The sequence below is a fragment of the Ochlerotatus camptorhynchus genome, unplaced genomic scaffold (genome assembly GCF_037179485.1).
Source record: "Ochlerotatus camptorhynchus isolate MF236.1 unplaced genomic scaffold, CSIRO-AGI_Acam_v1.1 ptg000222l, whole genome shotgun sequence".
NCBI lineage: Eukaryota > Metazoa > Arthropoda > Insecta > Diptera > Culicidae > Ochlerotatus > Ochlerotatus camptorhynchus.
This window is the reverse complement of record NW_027040712.1, coordinates 4,105,667-4,116,620: the sequence shown is the minus strand read 5'-3', so window position 1 is coordinate 4,116,620 and position 10,954 is coordinate 4,105,667. Positions and strand designations below refer to the sequence as shown.

The following is a 10,954-nucleotide window of genomic DNA, read 5'->3' as shown; positions in this document are numbered from 1 at the left end:
TGGGGCTCCGCCGGTTTTGTCTAGCTGGTTTCCGGATCCATCTTCGATTTTGCCCGAGAGAGGCAAAACCGAAGATGGATCCGGAAACCAGCTCTACAAGCCCGGAGAAACCCCACACGAAACCCCAACTTCATTCCGTCTTTTCTGATACCGATCCCTATATCATCCTGTTCCACACGTAACTTCGAAAGAACAACGAAAATAAGAAATTGATTCTGGATCCTCTTCCGACACCGAACGTAGGAAGAAACCGGTATGAGGACCAGTGGCATACACAGAAAAAAAAGTTGTTGAATATTACATCCAAACTGATGCAACCAGGTCAATCCATCGGCTGTGTAATATAACCAACAATCAATACGAAACTAACGATTTTAAATTGGCTCACCACTTTAGTAGCCTATTGGTCCCAAGCAAACTATTAACGTACCCTATTCTAGTTGAAATTCTATTACTACACTATGTTTGTTTTGATTCGCTATGAAAGTTTGACAGATAACATCAGGGGTGTGTGGATTCATGCAGAACATGCAGGGGTGAGTGAAATAGCTTGGGACTGCTTGGGACCGTTGTTCTGGTACTGAGTGAGCCAAAAATAATAATGATTTTCTTCGGGACCCAGTGGTCTTAGAGTTACCTCTATGGTTCTACTGTTTTTACATCCGCAAGTCTTTGTATAAAGTGTTTTTAGTCGAAACCCAACCCTGCAAAATGTAAAGCCCTACAGTAAAAGTATGGACGACTGTCACCACAAAACTGAAAAAAGCTGTTCCAATCCAATGAGGTACAGAGAGAGGTGAAGCAGATCGTGAAATATGGTTGATTAGTAAACCAAAAAATCAACCTAAACGCAAGTAGTGACGTCACTACTTGCTTGTATCGTACAGGGGTTTTACTCACACAACTTAACCGATTGCTTCACCTCGGTAATCCAGCTCATTGGTTCCAATCGAGCAAAGCGGTGCATTTTGACGGTTCGATTGGAACAACTTTTGACAGACGTCCATACTTTTACTGTACACTGTGTTTCGTGAAAACCCATTAATGGGTAAAAAAATACCCATTTTCAAACCATTTATGCAGCTGTCAAAAAATGGGGGAATTTTGAAATCATAAAATGGGTGAAAAAATACCCATTTAAAGAATCAGTTCACGGTTGAATAATGGGTATATTTTTTACCCATTAATGAGTGAAAAAACACTTCGAAATTTTATCGTCTCATTTCCATCACCGGCTCATTGGGAATGCAAACCTCGATGCAAACAGTTACTGTCTGCAGCATATTTGGCGAAAATAGACGATCTCCGGAAAATGTTAGAATCCAAAACGTTGGAGAGGCTTACGGATAAGTCAATACAATGGATAATTTGTATTATAATGTTTCGTGAAAAATTTGAGCGGAACACCTGCATTTGTTTTCAATGTTTTAGAAACATTTTTACATCAACGAGCGCTTGCATCCTCCATTTGTAAAAATGGGTATTTTTTCACCCATTTTACGGTAAACACAATATAAGAAAATGGGTGAAAAAACACCCATTTATTGACAGACCACCCATTTACCCATTTATGAGTAAACCATAGTTTACCCATTAAATGAGGAGGGGCCAGGGGGAACGACACTCATTTGGATGTATATTTTCAGTCTAGTAATTACTTGGGATTTTCGGGGAAAAACATAATTGATGGGATTTTTTTAGTGTGTCGTGATGACGAAAATAGAGCAGGGATAGAAAAAATAGATGGGAATAGATCAAGCAATTGATGTGATGTGAGGGGTGTTAAAAAATTTCAGAGGGATGCGAGTCTGAACGCGAAGAGGATAGGTGTAAAAAGAAGAAAAATTTGCTGCAATGAAGCGTCCATGAATTACGTAACGCTTATAGGGGGAGAGGGTGTCACCTATATCGTTACGAATTATGCATAGGGGAGGAGTAGTAAAGCTTTGCGTTACGTAACAAAAAGAACATTTTGTTTTTTTTTCGTTTCTTGATGTACAGTTTGAAAATACAGGTCTTTTTGACGTTTTTGGTACAACAACGAAAGCTGTCATCACTAAATCTTGCTTTGCAAAATGGATCTGTTTTAATTTTATAAATTGTGATTTTTGCTACAAAACAAAATCAAAAATTAATTAAATGAAAAGGCGGGGGGGGGTTTATAGAGCGTTACGTAATAAATAGAGAGGGGTCATTTTCAGTGTAAAGTTTTGTTCCAAACGGGGGGGGGGGGAAATATTCATTTTTAGCTAAACGGAATTAATGGACACCGCCCAACTATAATAACCAAAGCTCACAGCTCAAGTGCAGAAAATGGTTCCGCACCGAATAGGTCGAAACTGCAAACTAGGAGGAACGGGTGATGGCGATGGATTACAAGGTTCCGGTTAATATTCCCAGCTGCATTTGGACGGGAATTTGATTCGCAATATTCTCGCACAGAAATACATCAGCCGGTGGGTGTCTTACTTCACCATTAACCCTTGACCAGCATCAGAGACGAGTAAAACTTGGGCCGAGTGGAAAAAATGACCTGAATTCCTTTTCCACCTGCTTGTCGTAGGGGGTTTCATTGGTAAGGCTTTTCCGGGGGCTAGAATCAGCTGAACGAAATCAACAGTTGCTTCGCGCCTGTTCGGCAACTTCCATGCTACAACACACAGAGACCCGGGCTCTTATCCGTCGAATTCGATCGGTTTGAGTCCGGGATGTGCGTTGCCGTCTCTTCCGTGATGCACTTGATGTTTTTTGCCCCCGAGACCGATTATAGACGAGTGGTCCGTCATCTTTTTTTAGTTTTCTTTTTTTTTGTTGTGGAGAGTGTTGTAAACTGACAGTGAGTCTGGCAGAGTGCTTCGCGGTCGACCTGAAAACTTCGAAAAACTGCACGGCTTGCTTGACAATTTGTGTGCATGCAGAAGGGATAAATTGGGAATAGAAAGAATAGATAGGATGGATTGAAATTTTTGTGAACGTTGAAAATTATATGAGAGGTTTGGGTAAAAATGGGATAATCCTGAAGTGTCGTTCCCCCTGGGAGGGGCACTTTTAGCGGAAATGGGTATTTTTATACCCATTAATGGGTTTTCGCGAAACACCGTGTATAGGGCTTTAGCAAAATGAGCTCCGCAATTGAAACAAACAGGTAAACAAGTAAACGTCAATGAGTTGCTCAGTTTAGGATGTCAAACTTCGGCGCGCGTCGTCTTCGACGGTCGGCTTCGTGTCGATTATCTCGTTGCTTCGGCTTTCCTCTTCTTCTCAACCAAAAACCAACAGTTTGCTCATGGCTCTAGATTTCACCAATTCATTGGCGGCCATAAGCGCTCAGGCAGTCACTTCAGCAAATGGACGCGTGTGCATTGTCACGGAAAATTTGTGGCTGATTTTTTTCGACTCTAAAGTGATTCTAGTGCGTGTGATTCTGGGAAAAAATATTGAAAATTTGTTCCCCTAAGTCCGGGGAACCGATTGTGAGTGTTTTCGACCAGTTATGGTCCAGTTTAGGAGCGAAAAAGTGGAATTGAAAGTTTGGAATTTTTCTTTTCTCCGCAGCTGACTAACACCAGTAATTTCCCTGTGCGCCAGACAGAGGAAGGCAAAAAAAAAAAGTTCGTCTGAACGGAAGCAAGTGAGCAGGGGCTGAATAAGCGTAGCGAAAAGAGGAAAAAGAAGCGGCTGCCAAAATGAATGGCGATTCGAAGGCGCCGCTTCGGACGGTGAAAAAGGTCCAGTTCGGAATCCTTTCACCGGACGAAATCCGTCGGATGTCGGTGACGGAGGGTGGCATTCAATATGCCGAAACCATGGAAGGCGGTCGGCCGAAGCTTTGCGGTCTGATGGATCCCCGACAGGGTGAGTTGTTTTTTTATTTTCGGGGGTTGGAGAGTTGGGTTGTTTTTTGTTAGACCTAATGCGTAGTAACGGGAAATGTGCGATAGGGGCTGTCCATAAACTACGTAGACAGTTTAGGGGGGGGGGGGGGGTTGACAATTATCCACGGCCCATACAAATTTTCAAAATTTTGTATGGACAATTGTCTACGCAGGGGGAGGGGGGGGTCAAGAATCCCAAAAAAACTGTCTACGTAGTTTATGAACAGGCCCATAATAGGTTGGGAATTTGATTTGGATTTTTTTTTTTATTTTTCCAGGTGTCATCGATCGAACCTCTCGGTGTCAGACCTGTGCCGGAAATATGACCGAATGTCCGGGTCACTTCGGTCATATCGATCTGGCGAAGCCGGTGTTCCACATCGGTTTCGTGACGAAAACAATCAAGATCTTACGCTGCGTTTGTTTCTACTGTTCGAAGATGCTGGTCTCTCCGAGTAATCCGAAGATCAAGGAAATCGTCATAAAGTCCAAGGGGCAACCGAGAAAGCGTTTGGCGTATGTTTACGATTTGTGCAAAGGAAAGAAGATTTGCGAGGGTGGTGAAGACATGGACATCACGAAGGATGGGGCACAAGCAGATCCGAGCAAGAAGCAAGGGCACGGTGGTTGCGGTCACTATCAACCGTCGCTGAGGAGAACCGGATTGGATGTGATTGCCGAGTGGAAGCACGTTAACGAAGATTCGCAGGAAAAGAAGATCAACGTAACCGCAGAACGAGTCTGGGAAATTTTGAAGCACATTACGGATGAAGAATGCTACGTGCTGGGTATGGATCCAAAGTTTGCGCGTCCCGATTGGATGATTATTACGGTTCTGCCGGTTCCACCGCTAGCTGTAAGACCGGCTGTCGTTATGTTTGGAGCTACCAAGAATCAGGACGATTTGACGCACAAGCTATCGGATATCATCAAAGCCAACAACGAGCTGAAGAAGAACGAAGCTACCGGTGCAGCGGCTCACGTAATTGCGGAGAACATCAAAATGTTGCAATTCCACGTGGCCACGCTGGTCGACAACGATATGCCCGGTATGCCGAAAGCTATGCAAAAGAGCGGAAAGCCACTGAAGAGTGTCAAGTCCCGTTTGAAGGGTAAGGAAGGTCGTATCCGTGGTAATTTGATGGGAAAACGTGTGGACTTTTCGGCTCGTACTGTAATTACTCCTGATCCTAATCTACGTATCGATCAGGTAGGTGTTCCCCGCTCGATTGCACAGAACATGACTTTCCCGGAGTTGGTCACTCCATTCAACATTGATAGAATGCAGGAATTGGTACGCAGAGGAAATTCCCAGTATCCAGGCGCAAAGTACATCGTCCGTGACAACGGTGAACGAATCGATCTTCGTTTCCATCCCAAATCCAGTGACTTACATCTGCAGTGTGGTTACAAAGTGGAACGGCATCTTCGCGACGACGATCTGGTCATTTTCAACCGTCAGCCCACGCTCCACAAGATGAGTATGATGGGTCATCGTGTCAAAGTGCTCCCGTGGTCGACATTCCGAATGAACCTTAGTTGTACCTCACCGTACAATGCCGATTTTGACGGAGACGAAATGAACCTTCACGTTCCGCAGTCGATGGAAACGCGTGCTGAAATCGAGAACATCCACATTACGCCCCGACAGATTATCACTCCGCAGGCAAACAAACCCGTCATGGGTATTGTGCAGGATACACTAACGGCCGTTCGAAAAATGACCAAACGTGACGTCTTCTTGGAGAAGGAACAGATGATGAATCTACTCATGTTCTTGCCGACTTGGGATGGCAAAATGCCACAGCCTTGCATTCTGAAGCCGAAACCCCTCTGGACTGGAAAGCAAATTTTCACCCTGATCATTCCCGGAAACGTCAACATGATTCGTACCCATTCGACACATCCGGACGAGGAAGACGATGGCCCGTACAAGTGGATCTCGCCGGGAGATACCAAGGTCATGGTAGAACACGGCGAACTGATCATGGGCATTCTCTGCAAAAAGACACTGGGTACATCGGCTGGTTCGCTGCTCCATATCGTATTCCTGGAACTGGGACACGAAATTGCCGGTCGATTCTACGGTAACATTCAGACTGTGATCAACAACTGGTTGCTGCTGGAAGGTCATAGCATCGGTATCGGTGACACCATTGCCGATCCTCAGACGTACTCCGAAATTCAGAGGGCTATCCGTAAGGCCAAAGAGGATGTCATTGGTGTTATCCAGAAGGCTCACAACATGGAACTGGAACCGACTCCGGGTAACACGCTTCGACAGACTTTCGAAAATCAGGTAAATCGTATCCTGAACGACGCTCGTGACAAGACTGGTGGTTCCGCCAAGAAGTCGCTGACTGAATACAACAATCTAAAGGCTATGGTCGTTTCCGGTGCCAAGGGGTCCAACATTAACATCTCTCAGGTAACAATAACGCTCATATGTACGTTTCGCTCAACTAACCTGTTGCTCTTTCCACCCTAGGTTATTGCTTGCGTGGGTCAACAAAACGTTGAAGGTAAGCGTATTCCTTTCGGTTTCCGTAAGCGCACCCTACCGCACTTCATCAAGGACGATTACGGTCCCGAATCGAGAGGTTTCGTGGAAAATTCCTACCTTGCCGGGCTTACACCGACCGAGTTCTACTTCCACGCCATGGGAGGTCGTGAAGGTTTGATTGATACTGCTGTAAAGACAGCCGAAACCGGTTACATCCAGCGTCGTCTGATCAAGGCTATGGAGTCGGTAATGGTAAACTATGACGGAACAGTACGTAACTCAGTCGGACAGCTGATTCAGCTGCGTTATGGTGAGGACGGGTTGTGCGGAGAGACGGTAGAGTTCCAGAATCTACCGACCATCAAGCTGTCGAACAAGGTGTTCGAGAAGCGGTACCGTTTCGATCCGACCAACGAACGGAACCTAAGACGGGTCTTTAACGAGGAAGTTATCAAAGAGCTGACGGAGTCTCCGGATGTTATCCAAGAGATCGAAGCCGAGTACGAGCAGTTGTTGAGGGATCGTGAAGCGCTGCGGCAGATTTTCCCGAACGGTGAATCGAAAGTTGTATTGCCTTGCAATCTGCAGCGGATGATTTGGAACGTGCAGAAGATTTTCCATATCAACAAACGAGGCAGTACCGATCTGTCTCCGTTGAAGGTTATCCAAGGTGTCCGAGAATTATTGACCAAGTGCGTCATCGTAGCCGGCACGGATCGTCTGTCGAAGCAAGCCAACGAGAACGCCACACTGCTGTTCCAGTGTTTAGTTCGATCAACTCTCTGCACCAAATACGTAGCCGAAGAGTTCCGCCTGAACAACGAAGCGTTCGAGTGGTTGATAGGAGAAATCGAAACCCGTTTCCAGCAGGCCCAGTGTAATCCAGGTGAGATGGTGGGTGCCTTGGCTGCCCAATCACTCGGAGAACCCGCTACTCAGATGACACTGAACACTTTCCATTTTGCTGGTGTGTCCTCGAAGAACGTAACACTGGGTGTACCCAGATTGAAGGAAATTATCAATATCTCCAAACGACCAAAGGCTCCCTCCCTAACGGTCTTCCTTACCGGTGGTGCTGCTCGTGATGCCGAAAAGGCAAAGAACGTACTCTGCCGTCTGGAACATACCACCTTGAGGAAGGTCACAGCCAATACGGCCATATACTACGATCCAGATCCTCAGAGAACCGTCATTGCCGAGGATCAGGAGTTCGTGAACGTTTACTACGAAATGCCCGACTTCGATCCGACCCGCATTTCACCCTGGCTGCTGCGTATCGAACTAGATCGCAAGCGTATGACCGATAAGAAGTTGACCATGGAGCAGATCGCTGAGAAGATCAACGCTGGATTCGGTGACGATCTGAACTGTATCTTTAACGACGACAACGCCGACAAACTGGTGTTGCGAATCCGTATCATGAATGGAGACGACAGCAAATTCCAGGAAAACGAGGAGGAGAACATGGACAAAATGGAGGACGATATGTTCTTGAGGTGCATCGAAGCGAACATGTTGTCGGACATGACGCTGCAGGGTATTGAAGCCATCGGAAAAGTGTACATGCATTTGCCGCAGACGGATGCCAAGAGAAGGATTGTCATCACACCAGAAGGAGAGTTCAAGGCCATCGGAGAGTGGTTGCTGGAAACTGACGGAACTTCTATGATGAAGGTACTGAGCGAGAGAGACGTGGATCCCGTCCGTACGGCTAGTAACGATATTTGCGAGATCTTCCAAGTGTTGGGAATCGAGGCTGTGCGAAAATCCGTCGAGAAGGAAATGAACAACGTCCTGCAGTTCTACGGTCTTTACGTAAACTATCGTCATCTTGCGTTACTTTGCGACGTTATGACTGCGAAAGGTCACTTGATGGCCATCACACGTCACGGTATCAACAGACAGGACACGGGCGCTCTGATGAGATGTTCCTTCGAAGAAACGGTGGACGTGTTGAACGACGCCGCTGCTCACGCTGAAGTCGATCCTATGAGAGGCGTATCAGAGAATATCATTATGGGACAGCTTCCGAGAATGGGAACCGGTTGTTTCGATCTGCTTCTGGACGCGGAGAAGTGTAAGCTGGGTATGGAAATTCCACACACATCCATCATGGGTGGTTCGGGAATGTTCTTCGGTCCTGGAGCAACCCCAAGCATGAGTCCAGCTATGACTCCCTGGCAACAATCTCAAACTCCTGGTTATTGCGATTGGTCTCCTTCTGGGCCACCCAGTGGCATGACTCCCGGTGGACCAAGCTTCTCACCGTCAGCACAATCTGACGTATCAGGTTTGTCACCATCCTGGTCGCCCATGCCAGGATCTCCAAGCTCTCCTGGCCCATCTATGTCTCCATACTTCCCGTCATCTCCAAGTGCATCTCCGTCTTACTCACCAAGCAGTCCAAACTATGCTGCTGCATCGCCAGGTGGCGCCTCTCCTGCGTACTCTCCAACGAGCCCCAGCTATTCGCCGACCAGTCCAAATTACTCACCCACAAGTCCACGGTATTCACCAACAAGCCCGAACTACAGCCCGTCGTCACCGAACTACTCGCCAACCTCTCCAAGCTACTCACCAACTTCGCCACACTATTCTCCGTCGCAAACCTACGGAGCATCGAGCCCAGCGTATTCCCCGACTTCTCCTTCATATTCTCCCACAAGCCCGTACTCTCCAACATCTCCCAGCTATTCACCCACTTCCCCTGCATATTCCCCAACCAGTCCATCCTACTCCCCATCCAGCCCATCCTATTCTCCAACTTCTCCATCCTACTCGCCAACCTCTCCCAGTTATTCACCAACATCCCCCAACTATACCCCCGCCACACCATCCTACTCCCCAACCAGTCCCAACTATTCACCCAGCTCGCCTCACTACTCCCCAACTTCACCGTCCTACTCTCCATCGTCCCCGAAATATTCACCAACCTCTCCCAGCTACTCTCCAACTTCCCCATCCTACGGTGGCAGTCCCCAGTACACTCCGGCCAGCCCACAATACTCCCCAACCAGCCCGAAATACTCGCCTACATCCCCGAGCTACTCGCCAAGTTCGCCACAGCACTCGCCGGGTGGCAGCAACAATTTCATGGGCAGCTCACCAACATATTCGCCCTCGGCGATCTACTCGCCCAACATGTCATCCTACTCCCCTGGAAGCCAGAAGTACTCTCCCACAAGCCCGGTGTACACACCGACCTCGCCGCATTATTCACCCTCGAGTCCTGCATATTCCCCGACAGCACAGGGATACAGCCCCTCGAGTCCAGCCAGTCCAACCTACTCGCCGACCAGTCCGTCGTACGAGGATAGCCCCGACGATTAGAGGTAAGCCCTTTGACAAACTTTTCTCCTTCACCTATGACAATTCGTAAATGGATTTGTTTTTTAATTCTTCAGAAATCGTTGCACAACTTCCACTACTGAGAGCGACGATCTAGATCACGGGCAGTGATTTTTTACCGCGTAGGAAAGCTGATGTTTGGATGAAGCAGGTTCTCCAAGTTGTAGTTTTTTTTTTATTTTCATTTAGGTTAAGTAACTAAACTAGAGAGAGTGTGTGTATTCCATTGTATACTGTCGCTATTGGCATAGCAATCCCAAGGGAAGAGGAACTCCATGGGACTGTTATGCTAATAGCGGTAGTATAGCTCTTTGAAAACTAGAGGTTCTGGTTGTTGAGCGCAAATAAAGAAGATAAAACATGATTCAAATCAATATTTATAACGTATTAAAAACTTGTATATAGTCATTTAGGGGTAAGCATTTGATGGACGACAATTTTTTCTGTTTAATGTGTTTGTCTCTTGATAAAGTTATTGCTCTAGGTTGCATTTACATCTTCAATCTAAAAGAAAACAGCAAAATTTTCCTCTCAAAAATACCTATCTACCATTATACGCACTAAGATTATTTTGCAGGAGTCAGAATATTTTAACTTGGTATTTAAATTGCTGAAAAAGTCGGTAAAAGTTCAAATGACCGTTATCCGTAAGGAATCAATGAAATCGACAAACTTTATTTTCTATCATTAACTGGTGTTAACGGAACTAATGTCGTTTTCGTTTTTGCGGTGTAGCTACACCGGTGCTACACTGCCGAACACCGAAAAAAATTAGGGTGTAGCTATCGGTTGCACCTTTGTTTACAAACAAATGATGATGAACTGTCAATGACTCGCACTTATTGCTGCTTACACTACACCGGTGTAGTGTAGTAAAAATGAAAACGACATAAGTATGTACAAGTTCGGAATAAATTGTCTCATTATTGAATTTTACACAGATTTTTAAACTTTTACCGAACAGTTCTGCAATTCAAAAACCCTAACTTACTGACTGGATTAGTGTGTAGGTACAGCAAATAGTAGTTTAAACCTGTTGAAGACAGTCTATTAAGAAAATAAATATTATCTTTAAATGTATATTGATATCAACTGTTATGATTCATCCGAAATCATAAGAAGACCCATTGCATAAGTTTATGTACCAGTTTATGCATTCAAGTTTAAGAAGATATTTGGTTACGCTATCTTATCTGATTCAGTTTTGTTTGTAACAGTGTTACATTTT

The 10,954-nt window shown here is 45.8% G+C and overlaps 1 protein-coding gene across 1 annotated transcript; it reads left to right on the top strand.

Moving 5' to 3' along the window:
- Positions 1 to 3,296: 3,296 nt before the first annotated feature.
- RpII215 (RNA polymerase II subunit RpII215) lies at positions 3,297 to 10,743 on the top strand. Its single transcript, XM_065225175.1, has 6 exons — positions 3,297 to 3,473; positions 3,556 to 3,855; positions 4,154 to 6,303; positions 6,364 to 9,710; positions 9,783 to 10,437; positions 10,621 to 10,743. The coding sequence occupies exons 2-4, from the start codon at positions 3,687 to 3,689 to the stop codon at positions 9,706 to 9,708; spliced, it is 5,664 nt and encodes a 1,887-aa protein (XP_065081247.1). The 5' UTR covers positions 3,297 to 3,473; positions 3,556 to 3,686; the 3' UTR covers positions 9,709 to 9,710; positions 9,783 to 10,437; positions 10,621 to 10,743.
- Positions 10,744 to 10,954: the final 211 nt, after the last annotated feature.